General features: G+C 43.7%; 1 protein-coding gene across 3 annotated transcripts in view; it reads left to right on the forward strand.

Moving 5' to 3' along the window:
- ARHGEF4 (Rho guanine nucleotide exchange factor 4) overlaps positions 1 to 23,814 on the forward strand; it is a 119,488-nt gene that overhangs the window by 68,022 nt on the left and 27,652 nt on the right. For 2 of the 3 annotated variants that reach the window (XM_074152963.1, XM_074152965.1), the window contains exon 1: positions 6,150 to 6,278. Coding sequence is in view for 1 of the 3 variants with exons in the window: in XM_074152962.1 (XP_074009063.1) it covers positions 6,139 to 6,278 (140 nt within the window). In the remaining 2 variants the exon portion in view is untranslated. Of the gene's footprint in view, positions 1 to 6,138; positions 6,279 to 23,814 lie in introns of those variants that run through there. The other variant, XM_074152962.1, reaches the window with a different exon arrangement.

A 23,814-nucleotide genomic window follows, 5' to 3' on the forward strand; every position in this document is an offset into this window, starting at 1 on the left:
AACTCCCTTAAGCCTCCCTGCAAGTCATTTAGATTCTAATTGGGATTTAAAAACTCTTGAAACCTGAGTGGGTGGCTCAATGCATTATTGCTGATGAATGTTACCCTGGGTGATGTGCCCAGCAGACCCACAGAGGACCTACGCTCAGCTTTCCATTGAAGAACTGTCTCCTTGTTTTCAAGCGTGGATTTGCTCCTTGCCTCAGCTAATTATGAACTGGTTTCATTCATAACAGCAATTCCATTTGTGGCATTATACCAAAATGTTAATTTAATTTTATGTTGAATCCTTTCCCTTCTTAATCTTCCTTAAAAATGGAGGCGATGAAGCTTGCTTTCTTCACTTAAATATTTTCTGCCTCTCCTCCCTATTCTGTGTTGGCTTTTTTTCCTCAAAATTCACTGAACACAGTTTCATTGTCTGCTCAGTAATGTCATCATGAGGACTTCAGCTCTCTAAGGCTTGACTTTGCAGGCCCTGCATGTCTTTGGTTGGGTTTTTTTGGGGGGGTTGGGGTTTTTTTCCCCTCATGAAGCTCATACTAACTGGTCATTGTTCCCTTGATGCTAATTCCCTGCCAGACGTCCCTCTTCCTGTTAAACTGGCCCACAACCATAAGCAGAATGATGTGAGAGGGTCCATCAGCACAGTAAAGAGCTGGAGAATTGCACTGCTGGGGCAGAAGTGGGATGACATCACTCTGATGGATTTTACTGTGGCAGCTGCATAGGGACCTCTGTATATCAAGCATCTGATAAATGAAGCATAAAATTCAGAACAGGACTGATGGAGGCTGCAGCACTACTGTGGCAGCTATTTCTAAGGGAGAACGAGGGTTTAGCAACTCAAAATGGGTGAAGAGGAGGATGGAAGGGTTCTTTTCACCTGGGCAATGTAATCTGGGTTTGGTTTCCCCACCCCATGCACCCCTTTGGTTTGTTTATCATAAATCTCTTGAACTACTCCCTTCCCCAGCTGCAGTGCACTTTCCTGTAGGCACTGCACACAGCCACAGCAATCTCTGCTCACTGAGGCAGAGGGAATGATGTTGTTAGCTCTGAATTAATTTGCTCTGTGAGTGTAAATCAGGCTCCTACTGTTATTTTGGTGAATTATTTTAAATGTAAATGCTGCAGAGACAAATTAAATGTGTGGATGTGGTACTGAAAAAGCACTCCTGAAAGAGAGATACTTCAAATACAAAAAAGTTGTTCCCTTCATCATTAATAAACTATCCTTTTAATAAACTATGGATGGTCTTGGCTTTCAAAGCTGTCTGTAATCATCACAGATTCCTGTCCCAGCCTTACGCCTAAAAGCTGTAGGCTATGAGTCAAGTGAAAACAGATAACCGCGTTTTGGGGAAACTGCCTCTAGCCCATTTTCCTTCAGTCCTGGGTCATCGTTCAGGCTTCTGATCCAGGGACATGGCTGGAGCTCCTCGCCAACGGGAAGCTACTGGGGTTTATTCCAGCAGAGACATAAACCTATGTGACTTTGAGAGATCTCTGTTAGAGTCTCTGATAGATTTGGGGCTGCAGTGTCCAGCTGCTCTGAGGAAACTCTTCTAGAAATTTGTTCTGTGTTTCTCCAGTGGGATTTTTTTTTTTTCCTTTTTTTTTTTTTTTTTTGAGGGTGGTGGTAGGTGGGTTTTTTTGGTTGGTGGTTTTGGTTTTTTTTTTGGCCAACAACGACTTGTGTTCACTAATTCCTGGCACTTGGGATGTAGGAAGCAGGTCCGTCCTTTCCATCCTTTGACAGAGGAGAGGAGCTCAAACATGGCTGTCACCTCTACGAGGTGGCACTAGTCTTAACTGAAATCTGGACTATGGTTAATATTTGTTTTCAGTCTGTGAACTTCAGTAGATCATCTAATCCAGACTTCTTTTGGTTTGCCACCGGTTAGATGAACAACACAAGGTTTCTCTCCGTTTTCCCTCCTCGCCACCTTCTGTTGGTTATTAACATCGAGGCTCGGCATCAACCTTTTACATGCTCCCCTTCAGCAAGGTGGGGGCACAAGCGGAGCCCAGCCAGGACCCTTCCCTCTGCTGACTGCTTACGCCCGCATCCCAAAGCCTGTAGCAGGGTGAAAGGGTGAACCCATATACCTTCTTCCTCTGGACCATTTTGATCAAGCTTTATTTGATTTTTATAGAATCCTTCCCTTTTGTTTTTGTCCTTGAATGTAGCCTGCCTCAGTGCACTTGAACACAGACCACCTGTGCCAGTTGCTGTTTTCAGTGCCATTTTTTGTATGACTTTTGCTGCTTCATATCCTCAAAATATTTCTTCATGGAGTCAGACTCTTTACACCTTATTCTCTATTTAGATGCATAAAAAAGAGTTTGTGCGGCATTCTTTCATGAGCTACTATTGCTAGAATTATCCATCTGCTTTTGTACTTTAATCATAGTCCAAGCCCAAGGTCTGGATTTATAACAAAAATATAAAGCACAGTTTTAATACTTGCACAGAAGGTTGTAGTACTAAATGTTGGTGACAACCCCTCCCAGCATTCCTCTGTATGGGATTTGTTGCCATATTTAGTGAAAATTATCAGGACAGCCATATCAAATATGGAGAAATCTGGTTGAGCTGATTGGATGCTTGGCACTATTTTTTGACAGAACGTTGTTCTTTGCTGTTGCCTGGTTGCCAGGGACAGGTCAGTGGTTTCAGAGGGACACGGAGAGGCCAGCTGCGACCGTACCAGTGGATTTCAGTGTTAAATGGAGATGAGCATTTTGGAGGGAGGGAATGAGGCTTCTGAGTCAACTACCGTGCAGCTTAATAGCTGCCTGTCCGACTAGTACTGTGCTGTGGAGGAAGCTGACTGTTCCAGCAATCTCTGCTAACTTGTCTTTAAAGATTTTTGTATAGTGCTGGCTTCTTTTCTACTTGACCTAGTTTATGCTGTGCATGTTGAGTCACTACCTACGTTAAAAGCCTTCATTTTCCTACTTCCTTGATGGATTTCTAGTGCATTGGGTCACCATTCCAGACTACTGTTTTATTTATTTATTTGTAATCATGTCTCCCATGTAAGCTGCTTCAGAGCAAATTCTTAGTCTTCATTAGTTTTATTCTTCCCTGAAACATTACTTAGTTTGGGAAAACGTGTAATGGCTATCTTGGGCCATTCTTCCTCAAGGATTGAGAACTTTCATATGACTATGACTATGAACTACAGGTTTTTGGTGAAATATGTCTGTGAGAGCTTTTCTGCCAGGAAAACTAATCCAAAATGCAGTAGCAGATTTTGAGACTGCAGAAAAATTGATGAGCTTGGTAAGATCAGAGAAGAAAAACAGATCTCTGGTAAAAGCAAACACAGCTTTCAAGGCACTTAGCAGAGGTACAGAGCATTTTAAGTAATACAGATAAATATCTCCCTGGAGCTTTTGCTTTTTCATCTAAGCACAGATCAGAGAACAAATAGGAAAATGTGGGGAAAAAAACAAAGCTTTAAAGATGTCAATGAACATTTTTCAAGCTGAAAATTACTTTTAGCAGTGAAAATAACACAAGATGCATAAGGCAAAAGCAATGAAGCTGTGAATAAAATAAGGGAAAAGAATGAGATCAGAGGGATGCAAAGAAAGTTTTGAATTAAGTGACTACTAACTCCCCCCCATAAACGACTTATTTTTATTTGTTCTTGAAAAAAATTCTAATTTGTTTTTGTTGCTGTACTGATACACTGGAAGTTGTTAATTACTATCAGACAAATGTTTTTCAGACAGTGTATGAGCAAATGGTGGTACTTTAATGCTCTTAAAGAAAAATAACTAAGTACAAACCATGGTAATTCTGCATAAAATGATAATATCAGTGGCATTCCAGCTTGTTTTGAGTTTTATATTAATGGGCTAAGTCTTAGCCCCAGAACTGCTTGATATGCAATCTATACTACTGGCGTGTATTCGGTAGAGAACTTCTGTATAATGATATGATGTGTCAGAGCAAAGCTATGGGAATGTTTGATTTTTTTTTTTTTGAAATGTCACTTAAAATTGCGTGGTTGGGTAGTTACACGCTTCCACAGAAAATTCTGCTTTAATCATAAGCTCATAGGCACCTCCACGTCCTAAACTGCCATCGATACAGAGCGGAGCTCCAGGTTTAGGCAATGAATATATCTTTGCTATGTTGTGCGCATTTATTGAATTTCAAGCATAAACAATCAAGTATTTAGTTCAAAAATAGCTCATACTCCAGTCACTTTGATGTTAAGTTACCGCACTGAAGCGATAGCTGCTACACTGAATTTTCACCTCACCATGTTATTAGACATAATGAAGTGATGCGGCCTTTACAAATCATCACATATAGTGAAAGCATTGACAAGGATGAACTTTGCAGGTCTTGCTGTAACCTCTGACAGCACTTTATTTGGTATTACTGCGGAGCTTTGCTTTTAGGTTCTAATAAGCTAATGAACCCTTAGGCTCATTCAAGGCCAGGCTGGATGGGGCTTTGAGCAATCTGGTCTAATGTGGGGTGTCTCTGCCCATGCCAGGGGGTTTGGAACTTGATGATCTTTAAGGTCCCTTTCAACTTGAACCATTCTATGATTCTAGGCACTTCTTCTTGGCCCATTGACACAATTAAGTTCATAAGGTGCACTTACATTATGGAGTGAAATGAGGGCTCAAGAACAGGCTTATGTGTCCCCAGACTCTGACTGTCCAAGCTGTACAAGATCAAGCTCAAAGTGTGGTTTTTTTCACCTGTTCTGCAGAAACTTTGAGTGTGACATCATTTGTAACTTGGACAGCCAAGCCTGTCACCAGGAGTGCTGATAGCAATATCTGTTGATATTGAACATAAGAAGTTCCGTCTAAATATGAGGAGGAACTTCTTGACTTTGAGGGTGGCAGAGCCCTGGAACAGGCTGCCCGGAGAGGTGGTGGAGTCTCTTTCTCTGGAGACATTCAAAACCTGCCTGGACACGTTCCTGTGCAACCTGCGCTGGGTGGACCTGCTTTGCAAGGGGGGTTGGACTAGATGATCTCCAGAGGTCCCTTCCAACCCCAATCATTCTGTGATTCTATGATTCTGTGTTTTCACTTAATTCAATTCTACTACTGTAACTGTGTCGAGTCCGCTAACTAGTAATTTAGTTTATGTTGGCTCTTGTTCTCTGCATCATGTTAGTGTTAGGTACTTACTTCATGCATAGAAATCTTTGTGAAACCCACCTCTTTGTCATGGAAACTGTTGTCCTAGCAGTTGCTAATCCAGATGAGTATGTCAGCGAATGTTTTCTTTAATGATTGACATTTTTCACAGATCTTGAGAACAGAAAATTTATGCTCAGTAGCCTATACAGGTATGGGATAAATGAATGATTGGTCAACATGCCACTGAAGGTATTTGCTCATACCTTGAGGAGACCTTAGGAAAAGGTTCCTGCCTGTGAACCAGATGAAATGTCATTTTCTTCTGTGCAAGAAGCATATATGCCATATTTTTATTTCTCTCAGGCATAAGCTTGTATCTGAAGACTTCAGTGCTTGTTCTAGCTACAGACCTCTAACCTTCCATTCCTTCCTGTAGCTTATTCAGAACTGTGCTGAGCGGAATGGCCCTCCTGCGGTAATAATGGATACTTGTATAGCAAACACGTTTTTAGGCAACAAAAAGGGTTCTCAAATGAAATAAATGTGTGGATAAAGAGGAAGGTGAATGTTTTTCCCAAAGGCTGAGAGTTTCCTTTGTCTGATAGGATTTGGTAAATTGTTATCATCAATGCATGAATTGGCAGATATGAGCTTGTTACCTAGTCAAGTTTCCTGTCAACACAGCAACGTCGTAATGAAATCATGTTTGCATCATCTCTGCCCTGCACCTTTGTTCAAAGCCTGTTTTCTTATCCTTATTTGATCTTTTCTTGCAACATGCAGTAGATGTTGAATTTTTTTTAAAATCATACTTTCCAGTCTAGAAAAAGACACAATCATTTGCGGTAACAAAACATGAATGCAGAAAAATTCTCTGAAAGATGGGCGTGCACCAGGCTGGAATTGCCTGTCTAGTTTCCGTGTCTTTTTTTCCTGTATGCTGTGCTATAGTGCCCCTCACCCCAGCCAAGCTCATACAATTGATGCAGAACTGTTCTTTTTGTTGTTGCAGTGATCACCGATGGGGCACTGGATAAAACAGCTCTAACAGATGATGTGGGAAGTGAGGAGGACCTGTATGAGGACTTCCGGAGCTCCAATCACCGCTACGGCCACCCTGGAGGAGGCGGAGAGCAGCTTGCCATCAATGAGGTATTGCGCTGGTCGGTCTCTGACAGGAGGATAAGGATGGATGCTGGTTCTTGCTGTGAACCATAAGAGAGGTCAACAACCAAAGCAATAACAGCAAAGTGGATGGGGCTCCAAATGCCATTTACTGTGGGTACCACTTACAACTGGGTAATGACAGGGTCTGGGCCTTCCATCAGCGCCCTGTCTCTGACAGTAGAGGACAACGATGTAAGGTAGTGTGGAGCCGCAGGTCCTGAGCAGGTAACTCTCCTCTTCCGTGGTTTTAAATGGGAAGTTTAAAACCATTAACGTGCAGCCTGATCAGGGCTGGTGTGAGACTCGAAATGTGATGTACTGAGGGCATAAAGGAAATCTGGAGAAAAAAATCCCAACAACCCGGTAACCCGGTCTGCATACTTCTTTATTGGTAGATGAGAAGGGTGCAAAGTTTAATGTATGCTTGGTCTTCACTGCTTCTTCCTGTTCCCCAGTAAATTGACTCTAGGGACGTGAAAGACATGCCTTTTTAGTTGGTGCTTTTAGCTATTTTCTTTTATAGTGCTGACACTGATTAACTTGACATCAGCAATTTAAAAATGTACTGCTTAAACTGATGCGATGAACAACGTATTTAACAGGATTTAAGATGTTATTTTTCTGCAAAAATACAATGGCTTTGTCTAATGCATTAGAACTGGCATCCTGTTACACACAGAATGCGTTTTCGGTGGGGTTAACTAATAAGCTTTTTCACTGGAATAGTGGAGCATGCTCACCATGTGAATGATCTCTTGCACTCTTACGCCTTCTTTCTCTCTTCCCTATACTCGTTACCTTTACATGACCTCCACAAGATGAGAAGGCAAGGATAAAAGATGTATTATATTTTCTTGTGGCTAAGCTGTAACTGAAACTATGTTGACTGAGGCTCTGTGCCTCTGTTTGATACATACAGCAATAGAGCTTCTGGGGTCTGCAAAAGCTCCAGAAAGCTACACAGTGAGGATAACAGCTTTTCTTCAAAAACAACAGCAGCAAAAGCTCTTGTAGCAGTTTTCCTGCTTCTAGTGCTCAGAATCCCAGAGGCCCTGGGTGCCTGGGGTAGGGAGCAGACTTTGCTGTATTTTCTTCCTCTATTGCTTACATCCAGGTATTGTCAAACCACGGCCAGAGCTTTTTGATTTAACTTCAGCTGGTTTGGACTGTTGCCACTGGCAAGCAAGCATTAGTAGAACACCAGAAAATCTTGAGTTGCATTTTCCCACGTTTACCTGGTGTCTTTATGAGAGTCCCAGGCACCACAGGAGTCAGTCCCACAGTGTGCACTGAGAGTGTGGGAGGAGGATTCTGCTTCTCTCCCATTCAGGTGCTTGCCTTGGTAAGTGTTCTTAGTGTGTCACATCAAACAGAGCATTCTCTGGACTTTTGTTTCCCTTTTTTAAAGGAAAAGGCAAAATATTTTACTTTTTTAAGGGAAATCTTTACAACTCTTTAAAATCAGGAAAAAAATTAACTTGGCAGTGGTCTGTATATCCATCGTGCATGTTGTGGTTTTCTCTTTCAGATACTGTTCATTATTACTGAGAACAACTGTTTTTCTTTCTTTTCTTAAAAGTTCATTTTATTAGAGTAAGATTCCATCATTTAACTTCTAATCAGGAAAGCAAATGATGTGTCCAAAGCAGGTGTAATTTGTGTAGTCTTTGAAGTGTATGTGGGGTTTTGTTGGCCAGTTGACTGGAAGAAAAAAGATTATTTTTGGCTTGTTCCCTAGGAGCTTGCCTGTTCAGGGGCCAACATAATTGTCAGAACAGGCAGTACGTTATTTACTTTGTCAACTGGTTCCTACAGGTAATTAATCCATCACTTAGCTTCACTGAGCCTTAGCAAAGTGCTTTCCTTACACCATCACTGCCTGGAACAAAAGAGTACAGTAAAATACAAAATCTCTGAGGTGAAATACTAAATCTGTGAGGCAGGGATTTTACATGAACAGACATCTTAAGTGTTGGAATTGAAATATTTCAAATAGCTGGTAATCGGACAGGCTTCAGCTTCCCTGCTGGACCAAAAGCTGGATATTGCTTAGTCTTGAGTATTTTCTGCAGTAGTGCAAGGAGTGATGTAGGGTGAAGATATCAACGTCTACTCAGTCACGTTTTGTGAGTAGTCTTGTCTTTGTTTTACTGTATTCCAATTGCATTTTATTGGTCGTGGATAAGGAAACTATGGTAACCACATTATTCTTAGCCTTCTTGGAAGAAGCAGCTTTCAAATAAACAGAGAAGGTTGAAATACATTTTTAAAGCATTTGGCAGACCAAGTGTTGCATTAAAAAACAAAATACCCAGTCACTGAGTTTTAGCTCATTTTGGATCAAGAGAAAATGGTTATGGAATTGAAAAGAAACCTTTCATAAAACTAGAATAGTTTATTGGCAAGAAGTCGAGAGGGATAAAAGAAAGCTGGGAAGGTTGTATAGAGCCCACCTAAGAAGACCAGCATGAGAGTGCGTAAGAGCCAAGAAAAATCAATCAAAAAGTAATAATAAGGGTTTGGGATGAGAAAAGAGGCAGGGGAAGCAATTTTCTTGGGGCATCTGTTTGACATTCTCTCAAATGCATTCTTGATGCTCGTGAAAAGAGATTTTTCTGTTTAGATTGTACTTGGTGGAGTTTACTTTGTGTTTGTTCCAGCTAAAGACTCTATCCTCGTATCTTTTTGCTTCCACAGTATAAGGTAAAATGTGGGAAGGGAAAAATCTATACTGCAAATGCATTGCATCTCTGTCCTTCCAGTGAAGAAATATTATGTACAGGGCAGAGGTAGCTTCAAGCTTCATGAAGTGTATTATATTCAGACTGCAGTTGAGAACGTGAGGGATTAAGCATATAAAAAGCCTGCCTGCCCAGCTCTCAAGCGATCGTGGCGATAACGAGGAAAGCTATGCTGCTTATCAAGTAATTGGCCTGGGTGAGTAGGCTTAGGCTCTTTGCTGCAAAATATCTGATTTGTACAAAGGGTTCGTTCTGTCCTGTTGTGCCAAGGGTCCGTATGGCTCTGTGCTTTGGAAGAAATGCGATTGCAGTTCAGCGTGTGGAGTGTTTGGCCCCTTGCAGCCCTAGATGAGCAGTACCATCCCCGTCTTGTGAAAGCACTAAATGTTTGGAAAATAACAGCAAGACTCCCTGTTTTTTCCTTATCGCTTATGGCTCTATGTTTGATAAGTTTGGAATTTGGTATGTGAAGTCTTGTTCTTGGGGAAGTGCACGACTCGTTGGCTTCAGCAGGCCAGGATTTTATCTAAGACATGTAACACCATTGCCTTATGTTTTAAAGTGACTATATTGTAGTATGTTACAGATGTTTGTGCTAATCAGTGCTTGTTGACAAGATGCAATTAAGCTAATTGGTTCCAACCTATATGTTTCTGATTTAGCAAAGTAGTTCGTACAGAAAGATGTTCAGGAAGTGGCACAAACAGTACATCTGCCACGTACCAAGGGCAGCAGACACTGTAGAAGTCCTCTCTTTGAATTACTGAGCAGTGTACAACTGGGGCTGTTGAGTCTCTAAAGCATTACTTTTGTGCTAAACTCTTTGATCACTCACTGGGAAGTTGTTCTAGGCTTACCCAGTGCTCCTCCAAGCACAGCCAATTTTAAACAAGACAGACGTGTAAACTGTTGTTTGGGTATTTTAAAAAAAAAAACACAAACCAAGCAAAACCCAAACCTCATAAAATGTTAATGCAGATGAAATCAGAACAACGTATTTTAATTTGTTAAATGTGAACGGTATCCTTCGTAGCATTTTTCACATTATCTGTCTACATTCCAATTAATAGAAATCTCTTGTGTACTGTATGAGGACAAATTTCAAAAGACACAAAACATTTAAAATAGTGCTGCAAAATGTTATCATCCCCTTTTTTTAAAAGAGCACAGAATAGGTTGAAAAGGCAGTGGTCACAACAGATTTCCAGGCTGAAAACAGAATTATTGATCACATGGAAGCAATATGTAACATTCCTGTGTAATCTGGGAGAGAAGATTTATTACCGCTTTTATGTTTTAATGTTAGTATATTGCTCTCCCAACTGATACTAAAGCAAATAGAAACCAGTTAACAAATACCCCCCCCCCCTTTTTTTGTTTTGGGTTTTTTTTCTGGAGGGCTTAATTCCCACTTTTGTGCCTTGCGCATTTTCTGCAACCAAGATTGACAACTGTGGTCCAGAAGCAGCAATTATGATTTATTTGAAGAGTACTGTATAAAGCTCAGTGCTGCCAAGGACAAGAAATAAAGTTCCCCGATGGACATAAATCTTTACTGGATCCGAGTTTTTGGTCCCAAGTGCTTGCGTAACTTTGTATAGGGCTCAGATGTGAGCATTCAGAGTATGGAGTCGGAATTGTAATTTCTTTTACTGCCTGATGGATTTAGTTTTTACAGTTCTCAGGTCTGCAAACTTCTAAGGTCGTTTCAGAGGGCTTTTTGCAATGGATTTAAAGCAAATCAGTATATTCAAATACTCTATAGCAATTATGTCCCATCAAATATCAGGATCAGGAGCTAAATGGTCCCAGGGGTTGCCAGAGCCATATTTCTACTTTCTACCATGGGCAGCTGTGGCTGCTCTGAGCCGCTTTCTCATGCACTTGTCAGCTTTAGGGCTTGGTTGTCCCCTGTGCAAGGGATCCTCCCCCAGCAGGCTGAAGATGAAGAGAGGGTGATGGAAGCCAGCTCACTCAGCACTGTGGATTATCCTCACCTGAGGACAAGCTGTCTTGCAAGTAGATGTTGGGGTTTTTTGGAAAAGTGGGAGAAGTGGGATAAGCTTTCACATTTGCAGTCATGCAGTGAGCCCTTAGCAATCCAAATGCTTGTTCCCACACATACGTGTGAGGTGTGAGTATGTAGTTCCCATACCATGTATGTTCTGGTCTGTAGCATACACATAGACCAGCAGCGGTTCAATCCACACAGAAGCATTTCTATGAAATACATAGTTTTTTTGATAGACCCACGCTTTCCCTAATAACCCTATTGATCTGATACTCATTAGGAACAAACCAAAAAAAACCCACCAAGCTTAGCTTAGTTCTTGGGGCAAGAATAGCAAAGGGATGGGTCTGTCACAGTTTTAACTCCTAAACAAAACTGCTGAGGTGTTACAGTGGAAGGGGCCCAGCGTTATCCATAAGAGAATGATTGATTATGGGGGCGGTCTCCAAATGGACCTAACTTCTTCCAGGAGCCAAACTGAAGAAGCAGAACAAGACAGGTAGCCTCCGTCTTTCACCCCTTTGTGGGCACGGGTGTGTCCCTACACATATACCGACATGTTTAAAGAGGGGAAGGTACTGCCCAAGCTTTCATCTGTGGCTGTAAAACAGACCTAAATACGTCACTCAAAGGAAATAACTGGAGACAGTGTGATGGCTTTGGAGTTCTTACATCAGCCCTGCCAGCTGTTAAATTTTAAAGACTCTAACAGCTTCTGTTAACGCTTGTTAATGATAGCTTGTGGTATTAGGGGACTCTTAATAATGTCTGTTGTTTTCCGGCATTAAATGTGTTCCCAGTTACTGGGGTGTAGAGAGAGGCTTGGCTCCATGGTTTTCCCCTTGGAGGAAAAAATGATCCAACAGTGTTTTAACTCCTGAAGTTACTTGTGCCAAATCATCTCAAAGTCTGCCTGTATTTTATCCAGTGTATCCTCTGTCTGATGTTCCCCACCACTTAAAGAAAATATGGCATATCTGTTGATGCTAATCACAAGAGGTGGTTGTCTGTTTATGGTGAAGGCTGCAACCAACTTCCAATACTTTGGCATCCCGTTAAAAGAGCTGCTTTAATCCATACCAGTGGCATATCCTGTAGGGCTAAGGGTTACACTTGCAGAAGGTCTTGGCTTCCTGCCTGCCACTTCTAGCACGAGGGCCATCTACCATGGCGCCACAGAGATCTTCAAATCCTTGCTCTGCTGCACTTGAGTTAGTGTGGCAGGCAGGCGCTAACCCTCTGAGGTCCTGATGGTCCCTACCTGCTGAGGGTTCTCACATGCACCTAATCACAGGCTTTCTAATCTGCTATACTTCAACCAGTGTTGCCTGCAGGACCCAGTTGTGGTGTGCACGTGCTTGATCAGGCCCTGTGCAATAGCCAAGGATAACCTGTGGGCAGGTGAAGATGAGTGATTTCACCGTTCGTTCATGTGTAAAGTGGGAGCCTTTCTTTCAAACCTGCCCTCTGTCTGATACAGAGAAGGAACTTACCCCGTCTTTGACGTTTCTCACCAGCTATCCTTGGGACCTCCTTGTTTGGCTTTAGGGGATCCTTGGTTTGGTACCTAACTCTCCACTGCTGTTCTGTGGGAGGAAGAGCATCAGAAGCTCTGCAATATTTGCACCCCTTCTAAGATTTGCCTTCACAAGTGAAGCATGAATTAAACTGCAGTTATTCTTGCTTGAAATGGTAGCCTGACCATGTGCAAAGACAAGTCTGTTTTGCAGAATCTTGCTGTTACAATTCACTCTGTCAATGTCTTTATTTTAAAATTAGTTTTGGGGATGTCCATTCCCCAGTTTGCTAGTTAAAGAAGCGCCTGTTATAGATAACAGCGCAATAACAAAGTGGATATTGGAGTACAAAGATTTGCTGTGCGAAGCAGATAATGAAGGAATGTAACAGAGTAGGAATGTTGGGTAAAGGTTAGTGTAGAGGTTATTCCAGGTTTAAGTGTTTGCATAGAGGCAGAAGAGTGAATATATCTGGTTTTATAGCATATCTGGTTTTTATAGCTGGGTAGTGTAGAGGTTATTCCAGGCTTAAGTGTTTGCATAGAGACAGAGGAGTGAATACATCTGGTTTTATACCATACTTGTGCCTTAGGTTCCTCTCAGCATGATTTTGATATCAGAACATTTCTTGGATTCATTCTCCTTTCTCCAAATCCTGATTTAGAGCAGCTCCTCTCTGCAAAGTTTTCTTTTTTTCCTAATCCCCAGAAGACATTTCGACCCTGGTGGAAAAGTAAAATCCCTCCTGACTCTTCTGGCCCTTCAGAGAGCACTGTTAATCCCTCCAAAGATCTTCCCTGTTGGCTTCAGCCCTGTCTGTGACCAAGGCCTCTTGTCCTACACTCAGTAAACTGGGGGCAGAGTTAGCAGCAAGCTCAGCCGTGCTGTAATGCAGCGAAAGCATTGGCGTATTCCTTGCAGTTTTAGATTACCGCTCTGATAAAAGCAGCAAAACTGTGGGAGCTGTAGGGGGAAGAAAGATCAGCGAGAACAACCAAACTGCTGAAGTGCCAACTCTGCTTTTCCTCAGGCTCATGGAAAGACTCCCCCTCTCTCTGGGATGCTCAGGGCCAGCCCTCACTGGGTGCCCTTGGTGTGCCCTGGGAGAGCCATATGCCTGCTCCTCGCAGCAGAATGAGGAAATGTTACTTGCATTAACCCCATGACTCCTACTCTTGAACACACGTGCGCTCCATGGGCAGGCGAACAGAACGGCCTTTGTCCCCAGCAGTAGGGGACTGACTGGCACACCTCCATGTGGCACATACTTGTCAGGCAGATTTGCATGGAGTTGTGGAGTGTGATCAGGGCCTTGGAGGACAGGAGTAGAGCTGTGCAGCTCTGCAGCAGCTGAACCTCAAGTGCAGCTTCTTTCTTGAAGTTTTGGGTTGAGGGGTAGGTGCAGTTGTAGGGAACAGTGACCTAAAAAGGTGTTGATGGGGTTTGGTTTTTTCTTTTCCAGTCCTACTTCTAGCTGGTTTTACCTATAATCTTTAGAGAGGTTCCTGCTTCTGGCTATTCCACTGGCAAGTCTTCATGTCAATGGGTTTTATGAAAATAAAGCTATCCAATATGTACTGAAAGTCCTGTTTTTTCTCATTCCTCTGTCCCTAGTGGATGCTTTGCTAGTAAAGCAGATGGGCACCTTGTTCATTTACTGTTGGGGCTATCAGTTTCCCATCCTTGCTTTGCTGATCATCTTGAAAGCCACTTGCAAGGTTTGCTTCTGAGCTGCGTCTTAGATTGTTACTAATTTCTTGGTTGATGAGGCAGGCTCTTGGAGAACAGCCCATCAAGACTCATTCTTTGGAGCACGTTGTTCTGCTGCATTTTTTCTGGCCTGCTGGCTGAAACAGAGGTATCAGTAAAAGATGGCTTCAGAAGGCCACTTTGTCCTGTGAAATTTCTGTCCTGCTTTCCTGTTGTGTAGGAAATAAAAACGTCTAGCCTGTTTCGTTTACACAGCTTATGTATGGCTCTTACACTCCCATAGCTTTTCTCATTCTCACACTCCATGGAGCTTGTTGTTCTCCCCAGCCCTCCTATGGCTCCTTTAATTGTATTAGAAGACAATGAAGGAGGATTCTCAAATTGGCATTATTACATGCCAGCTTGGAAGAACTTTACAGAGCTGTTACTTGTAAGCAGTTTTCCTGTCTTCTACATCCGCAAGGCTGATGTGTTCTGTAAGAGGTGAGGAGGCTGAGCAGTCTGAAAAGTGTCATAACACTTCTCTGCAACCAAACACATTTTTTAAAGATGACAGCTAAGGGAACCCTGTACTCGTGTTTTATAATGTGTGGTCTCAACAGAATATGCCAGACAGCCCAAAACTACATGGCTTTCTTGAAAACTCCTGTTTAGTCAGAAATAAAGGAGTCTTATGGTCTAGAAACTACCAAAACAAAACGTGTTCCTGTTCCCTCCCCTCTCCAGCCACCTCTCTTAAAAACTCTTACAGGGATTATCTTTTAGTGTTTTTTCATCTCTATACGTTATGCATCTTCCTCTACCCCGTGTTAGTCAACACACTCATCACTTACCTTACACTGTTATTCATCCCCTTCTTCTCACCCACTTTGTCTATTGTCACTGCCTTCATTGCAGCTTCCTCTCACCTCCCCTGCTGCAGGTCCTGCAACTCTACCCGTGTCTGTTCTCTCACTCCTTTTCCTGAATTTTCTCAGAGTATTTCTGTGCCTCTGCTTCTCCCTTATTTCTCTGTTCCAACACACATAGTGCCCACATGAAGACCATTCCTTGTCTTTCCGTGCTATCCATGGCTGTCAAATTTTCAGCCCAAAAACAGGATAGCAAAAAAAAAAAAAAAAATTAGAAATAATTTCTAGGACCATAGAATCATAGAATTGTCTAGGTTGGAAGGGACCTTTAAGATCATCTAGTCCAACCATCAACCTAACTCTGATAAAAACCCATCACTAAACCATGTCACTAAGCACTATGTCAACCCATCTTTTAAATACCTGTAGGGATGGTGCCTCAACCACTTCCCTGGGCAGCCCATTCCAATGCTTCTGAACACCTCCTCCCTTGGTGGTGGTTGTTGTTGCTAGCCTGTCTATTCCTGTTCCTCACCTCTGTAACGAGAGTGTAATCTTCTATTCTGACCCCTTTCCAGCTATTGCATTCAAGCTGTTAATCTTGCCAGGTGTCTAAGATGCAGCATTTCCTTTCCTATCCAACCATCTTACTGTATATCCCATTCAGCCTGTCTTTATTTCAGAGCATCATTACTACAGCATCCTTGTGTTCTGTCTTGTATCCAATCTTATATTGAAAAGATCCCTTTTCCTAGGCTATTGCATGTGCCAACCTGTCTTTGCTTCTCTGTGCTTGTTCCTTGCTCCACCACATCTATTGTAAGATGCTTTGTTTTGTTTCCCAGGCCATTTCCATCTATATCCCTTGCCTGTCATCTGCCATATTGAGAGAGAATTTTCCACCTTCAGTCAAACCCAAATGTGTGCCCAGCACTAACCCAGCCCACCCTGGAAATGTGTCATCTTCTGTCTGTGTGTGATACTGGAAGCTCCCTTGCCTCAGCTCGCACAAACGCGTGGGATGTGTTGTGTCGGTACGTGGCTCGCAGCAGCAACACGGCTCCTCTGACACTGAAGCTCTAGGCCATGACAATAATTCCCAGATGCTTCAAACTTGTTAGTAGTGATTGTTACTGTTCTCGAAAATAAAACTTGATTTAGGAGAGCTTGGAAGATTTTCTATCTTTAGTAGACCCTGAAAGCAGAAGACTGGTTGCTAAGCAGTTTTTGTCTTTTTTTTTTTTTTTTTTTTTTTTTAAGTTATTGTCAGGGGTGGCATCTAAATGGCTGCTTTTCTTGCAATGTACCAACATGGCCATGCCTTAATCTATGCACTACACAAAAAAGTTTCAAGCCAATTTTCTTTCCATTGATAATTATCTCTTGAATCTCAATACTCAAGAAAGAGAACAGCTTGTAACATTTTGGCAGTATTGCATGAGTAAACTGTCCAGGGAAGTGCTGGCTGTTAAAGTTGTGTGGGCTTAAACCGTGCAGTACTAGCTAGAGAAACGTGCAGTGGGAGGAACTGTGCTCTAGTAACACAGTGTTACACACTAAAATTCAGAGCAAATTGTGGGCCTTTGACAGACTGTTTTCCATTTGAGAAACACATGATCATATGCTGTTTAAGAAGATGTAATTGTTCTGATGTTTTCTGGCCACGGCTCAGTAGTGAATGATATCCTTTTGGGAGGTGCTAGCTGCAGTTGTTACTGAGGGTTAATTCAATGCATAACAGGATTGATAGTTGCTTAGTTTGGGTGCTGGGGAAAGTGTGATAGTGGAATTTCTGGGAGTTAAAGAAAGTTGGTTTTCATGGATTGATTTGCAGGTAGCAATGCTTGCCCCTCTCGCAGTTTCGTTCTCAGTCTTTGTTTTCAGTTGCTGAACTGAATAATGAGTAGAAATTCATCCATCGAACCTCCACTCAGAGCCTGGATTCTATTTTGAAAGATGCATTTGAAATGGTTTGATCACCTTACTTAGTGTTCTTAGGTGGAAGAATTTTCCTCACCCAATCAAAAAAAAAAAAAGAAATTAATAGAAGCTTCTTCACCAAGAAGCTCTTCAACAAAAGGGCAGTAATACTTTGGTGATTTTTATGCCAAAGAAAGGTTAAAGGGGGGGAAAAAACCCAGTCATTTGGATCCAGGTGACACTTGTTACTTGTGCTGTTGAAGTCTTGAAGATTTCTGTGTGTGCTGAACGTGTTCTCTTCCTTTGTAGTTCTGCGTACACAGCATCCAAACAGCCAGTGATGCCAACCTTGTACTTGTAGCAAGCACATCCCTGTTTGTGCAAAGTCACATAGAGGAAGTCCTGGAAACGTGCTTTAGCATGGTGTCTAGCTTACTACTCGGAGCCTTGCTCTCTGAGTCTGCTCTCCTGTGAGAGGGTGAAGGTGCTGGCGGTGGGGCTGGTCCCTCTGCACAGCTGGGCCTTCTCTGGGGCACATGCTCTCTGCTTTCCCAGGGCACTGGATATAACTTCACTGCTCGCCTCCTTGGTTATTTATTTGCCCGTTCTACTGAAGTACCTGTGCTGCTAATTACAGTTATTAATTTTTCACATTTATGTACGTGTGCCTTTCAGTTCCCAGTTCAGCTGCTATAATATTGTAATGCTCTTTCCATTTGGGAGACAAGTGAGTTTGTCTCTACAGCTCCTGGCCTCCTAAAACTGACACCTAAAGCAGTCTTCAAAAGCTTAGGTGCCACTTGCTGCACATACAAGGAAGGTAATGAGTAAGGGCTGAACAATGATTAATATCATTTTGATGAAAAGCAAAGGGCTGTCTTACTCTTTCTGCTTTATCTAATATTAGACTGGGGGTTCTTGAGTAATTTGCTCTCTGAAAGCTTGGTCACTGACCAGCTTCTGTGGCTGCAGCATGGATTTGTGTGCGATCAGGCCCTCGAGGCCACTCCGCGCTCACCGCTTGCACAGTTTGAGTGGCAGCGGTATTCCCTTGGTGCAGTCCTGGCTGAGGATGGCTCTTAGAGGAAGGCTTGGAAGTAAATTATTACAATTGCAAATTAGATTCCAATGAAGATTGTGCGACACTTACATGAAATATACTCCCTCGGTGATAGTTACGCAAACTAAATCCCACTCTACTACAAGCCACAAGGTAAAACCTTCAGTTATTTCATCTCTGGCTGGTGCCACCTACCACAGAAGCATGTCTGATCAGTGAGGAATAAGAATGAGGCTTTATTTCTGTCATAGAAAAATGCCATGTGGTGTATAGCAGTGTGCGGCAGGAGCTGGAGGGCCCCCACCACCACCACAAGCACTTGGAGTTACCATGGAAGTCACTCCCCCCGTGCACAGACTCTGTGAAGGACTGTGTGAGGGGTTCACTGCGGGGGGGTGAAGACAAAAGCCAGGTCACAGCTAGAGTCACCCTGCAGTTTGTGTCCTTGTCGAGACCAGTTTTACTCACGCCCGCTTATTCACTGCAGGGTCGGAAGGGTGACTGCAACTTAATGTTAATTGTGTAATGCTCCAAGATGTACACAAGGTGAACATGTTAAATGTCCCCAGGCAATGTAGTGCAGGAGGGCACTTAGGTCTGTACATCAGAAAAGGAAAGGAACGTAGCTGTGGCTTAGGATGTTTCTTAGGGACAGCTCCAACAAAGTTAGGTGAAAATAAGCCCCCCATTACAATTATGCATCTTTTTTTTCCTGCATTTTCATCTTGGTATCAGTTTCCCCCCAACTTCTCCTTCCAGGTGGTCTCTGAGCACTGTCCAAGAAGTAAACTACTTTCCCCTTTAAGATGCCTTTATAGATATTCAGTCAAACTTTCTGTGCTTTCACCTTCAAATGCTCGAGCATGTTCATGAGTGGCAAAGATTTCAGAAGGCTACTGGAGAATTACAACATCACGGATTTTAGAAATTGCCTGGTATCCTGTGGCACCAACGGTGTAACCTCTGCCAGCCTGACTCACCAGTGTGTGTCTTGATGGCTCACTGGGGTTGATTTATTTTCTGTGTAACTAAGTGACTAGAGATGCTGGTAGTTGCTGTGCAGGTTTCAAAGAAGCATGTGGGATCATGATTCCCATTTGCCATGATTAGCTTCTCCTGAAGATCCACATCCCTCCCAAATACTGTTTGGTGGCTTATGCCCAAAGTCAATCAGTTCATGAAAAACTTTCAAAACCAGGCAAGATTTGCAGAATGCCTGGGAGTTGAACAGTGCAATAATGAGAGTCAGCTGTGGACTTGAAGTACTTTCACTAAATTGCAGCCTGCAAGCTTAGGGGTCTAAGTATTATGCTGTGATGCATATGGCGGGGAGAACTGGTTTTTTAAAACCATTTAGCGAATGCAGGCCAAAAACTCAAAAACACCCGGGAGCTCGGGCAGCCTGTGGATCCCAGTAGTTTGCTTCATATGTGAAGTTCTGCTTATCAGGTCTTGAAGCTTCACTGGGAGCACAAGCCCTCTTCCTACACGTTATTCCCCTTGTTCTATATTTAGACTAGAGACAAGGAGATGTGCAGGATCTTTATGTTCAGAAACCAGCAAACTGAAATAATTCTAGACTTGATTTTATAATGGCTGAAAAAGACAGATATCTTAAACACTACAGAAGCATAAGGAGACAGTGGAAGTTGTTTGACTGCTTGGCACTTTCTATATAAACCCCTGCTGAGGTTATCACAATTTGGGAAAAAATGAAATGGAAGAAAAGTACCCAGCCAGACCATAACTCTTAAACCTTTTTCCTTTTAAATCTCTCACCTGCTGTGTTCTAGGATACATACAGGAGCTTCAATAACACATACAGATCTTCAAGAAACATTATGGGCATTGATGTGCTAACACCTGAAAAAAGACAGCTTTTCTTATACACGTTCTCTCAATTGTGAGAGCAGCTGAGTGCGTTCTGCTCATACCCACATCAAGTGGCTGCTCATTGCCCTTCCCAGAGATGGATGCTACCATAAGGGTTTAGCAGTTAGTATGTTTAAGGGGGGAGCATGACTTCTGGTTACTGCTCCTAGGAGTGCGTCTGTGTGTGTGTGTATGTATATACACGCACATGTTGGGGTTTTGGATTTTTTTTTTTGGTTTTTCATGTTTGAAACTATTGGGTAAAGTGCAGAGTCATCCTCTTTGTACCCAGCCCCATGCACAAGCTACTGTATCATCTAGCCCTAGCTCCAGGGGCTGGATTGCTGGATTGGTATTTCTCAGTTTCACGAGGCAAGGCATTGTGGGGTGAGCCCATAAGAACTGGAAGATGTGGAATTACCTCCTGTCAATGAAGGTCCTGAATACTGGGTCCTCCTCTTCCTTTCCTGGGGAGTGCTATTACTGGCAGCTGCTGAGTAAAAGGTGGGCTCTGCTTTGTTGGCAAGAAGAAAGAAAAGGGCTGCAACTGTAGTCAAAGAGCCTGTCTGTGGTGGGTGCTCTGCAAGAACCATCCCTGACCTTTCCAAGGAGGAGTGTCTTTTCATCCTGATCCAGATCAGACACTGGTGGGAGCTGTGCTTAGGCTGGGGTATCTCAGAGTGTTCCCCAGGCAGCTTGACACCTGGTGAGCTTCACAGTCCTGCAGCAGAATGATGAGTTCGTAATAGCAGGTTTGGGGCTCTGCAGGGCTGACTAGAGGTTTTCTGGTTGCAGAGATTTGGGTTTTAAGTGCCTCAGTCCCACAGAGGCGTTGGCAGAGGTATCCAAGTCCTTTGGACATTCTGGCTCTGGGATCCTGCCTGGAAGCAGACAGCAGAGTCCAACAGGAGCCTCTTCTAGACCCGTAGTTAGAGGGTGGCATCTCCCCCATCCTCCTGGCAAACACGCAACAGCTTGTTGCCCACTCAGGTGTGTGGGAAGCCGTGTGTGTCCTGGCCGTGCCCTGGCTTTCCCCAGCCCCACCCGGAGCAGTGGGATTTGCCTCCTGGCAGGACTTGTCTCTATTGCTGGCACACTCTTAGTGCGGGTGGAAGGATTTAAAAAAGCAGCCGCCTAATCCACTCCTGACCCTCCTTAAAACCTCCCCTGCACACCGCCACGTCGGGCTGGGCTTGGCGCGTTGCTAAGGCCTGCATGTATCCTGGAGACGGCGCCCAGCAAATAGCTGAGCCGCTCTCTGGAAAGCCAATATCGCAGCCCGGATTGCAGTGCTCCGGCACGCTCGGGCTTTCTGCAAGAAGGAATTCAATGTCTTCCTTCTGCTAAAGCGATGGCGACGGTTCCTTCGGCAAAGAAGATGTGGAAACCCACGGATGTGCTGATAAGCATCCCCCTGAGATAAAGGGGTGGGGAGGGGGCGTTTTGGCACACGTGTTGTGCGGGACCAGCAATGGCTGTGTCAAATGATTTAGACTTCTGCTTTTGAGAGCTGCAACACAGCTTTTGTTCACAGCCCTCTGCCCCCCTCCGTGCCTCTGCTGTGGGCTGTACAGCAGTCACTTAACAAGCCTGCTGCTTTTCCTTTTTTTTTTTTTTTTTCCTCCTTTTTTTCCGGGGGCTGAAGCCATGGCAAAGGTCCCTGACCGAAGCAGGCACAAATGGAGTGTGCTTCACACTTTCCTCCGCTGCAACATGAACCCGGAGACCCAGCGGGTAGTGGTCTTTGTCATCCTGCTCTTCCTCATCATCGTCAACGTGGTGCTGATGTTTCTTTTGGCATTTCACTGAAGGAGGACTGCCGGTAGTGGTGTGGTGCATGGGGGTTTCCAGGACTGGGCGACAAATCAGCAGGTCAGCATGTCGTTGTCTGCCTCTGGTCTGCTTGTCTGCCGTTACGGTAACTGTGTGTCTCAGAGTATCCCTCCTTTGTTTTTTAATCATCACCTCCTTCCCCACCCTGCTCCCCTCACTCTCCTCCTGTCATCACCTGTGCCTTGCGGTTTGGATCACCGTTAAACCAGAGAAAGGGAAAGAGGTAACAGAGCCAACCTGCTTAATCGTAACTGCTCCCTGTGGCACTAATCAGCCTCGATTCCTACTGATGATGATACTGTGCCTATACATAGCACTGCTCAGCCCTGGAGAAGCCCAAAGTGCTGCTGCTTTGTTTGCAGAGGGGCAGTCATCCTATAACGAGCCCTTACACAAGGACCTGCTACATGTAAACACCTGCTGTAAGAAGCTGAACCCCGTGATGCCTCCGTGGCTCTGCCGTTATGAACACTGTGCTGTGCGGTGGCGTGAGTAATGCCCAATTAGCCAAAGTGATTGATCAGTAGAATGCATCAGGAATTCAGGCTGAATAAATGCTGCAGCAGCGTGGAAGAAGTGTTTTGTTGGCTTTTATCCTGTTTCCTATATTAAACCTCAGTGCTTATCTGCTACGTGTATTAAAATGGCGGGCAGAACCCCAGCACAGGACACGGCTTGCAGGCCACATGTTTCTCTTTGGCCAGTAGTAGCCACGCACAGCAGGGAAGCGACTCAAGAAGCACTCTTGTAGACCCGTTAGGAGGGAAGGGCAGCAAAGCAGCGCACTCACTCCAGACCTGTTCACCTTGATGATGTTTTATCAGCAGCCCTGTACATCGCAGCACTTCCAGATTTGGGCATTGACACCTCAATGGAACAACCCTCTACTTGATGGCATTGAAGGAGACCGATTCCTGGATGAAGACAGACTGGAAAGGAAGCCACACTGCACTGTTCTTAATGACACTGCTTGCATTTGTGCTGGAAACCGTGCAAAATATCCAGGCCCTTAAAATTCAGCAGGATCCTTCATTTTGTGTGTTAGGTAATCTGCAATTTAAGTGCAGCTTTCACGAGGGCAGTGCATTTGCTGGCACTAACGGTTGAAGTTACAGCAGTCCTTTTAGACCTGAACGTTTATAACTCCTGGAGTCTGATCTGATGTTGAGAAAGGTTGGATGGTGATGTTGTCTCTGTTATCATGAGTGATGTATTCTGTGCCAGTTATTTATGTGATTGTGTGTAATACATCAGTGTTGTACGAAACCACGTCACTTTAGCACACAAAGAAATTACATTTGCACTTGCTGAGCTCCTTTCTGAGTTACATCTGAGTATGGAACATCCTTGTCCCTGAGAGGAGAGTCTCCTGCAGTGCTGGGTGTGGGGCAGCAGCAGGCCCCAGCTCCCTGCACTCCTCTGAGCATCTTTTATGTACGTGAATGGTTTTGGATTATTAAAAATTTCAAACTAGGCTATTCACACTATTAGATAGGCATTGTGATAAACAGCCACTGGAACTACCCAATACATGTTGTTTTCTGAAATTACCATTTCAAAAAACCCCAAACCTCAGCACACAACTCTGGCTTTCAAACAAATCTGTTTTTTCTCCCCTCTAAACTTTACCTGTGATCTTTAGTTACAGCTGGCATCATAACTTCACGATGTAAGGTGGTAAAAAGATTGATTTTGGGAAAGGACAAGTGAAAGCTGTGAAAGCATAGCTCCATCTTCAAATGACAGATGAGGGACTGAAGTATGGCTTTGGGGTCATAGGTGTCAGTGACAGAAATCTTTTGGCAGCTGCTTGTGAGGGCAGCTCGTGCACGAGGTTTGAGCAGGCTCTGAAAGTGCTCAAGCGCTCAGAAGCTCTCACCCAGCACCTAGTGGGCGAGTGTTTTGCTCTCGACAGCAGTTGGAGCAGCAACAGGCCTCAGCATCATGGCAGCCCCTGCCATGTGTTTGAACTGTCAGTTATTGCTGTCTGGCCTGCTCTGTATCTT

The sequence above is a fragment of the Numenius arquata genome, chromosome 9 (assembly GCF_964106895.1).
Source record: "Numenius arquata chromosome 9, bNumArq3.hap1.1, whole genome shotgun sequence".
Classification (NCBI taxonomy): domain Eukaryota; kingdom Metazoa; phylum Chordata; class Aves; order Charadriiformes; family Scolopacidae; genus Numenius; species Numenius arquata.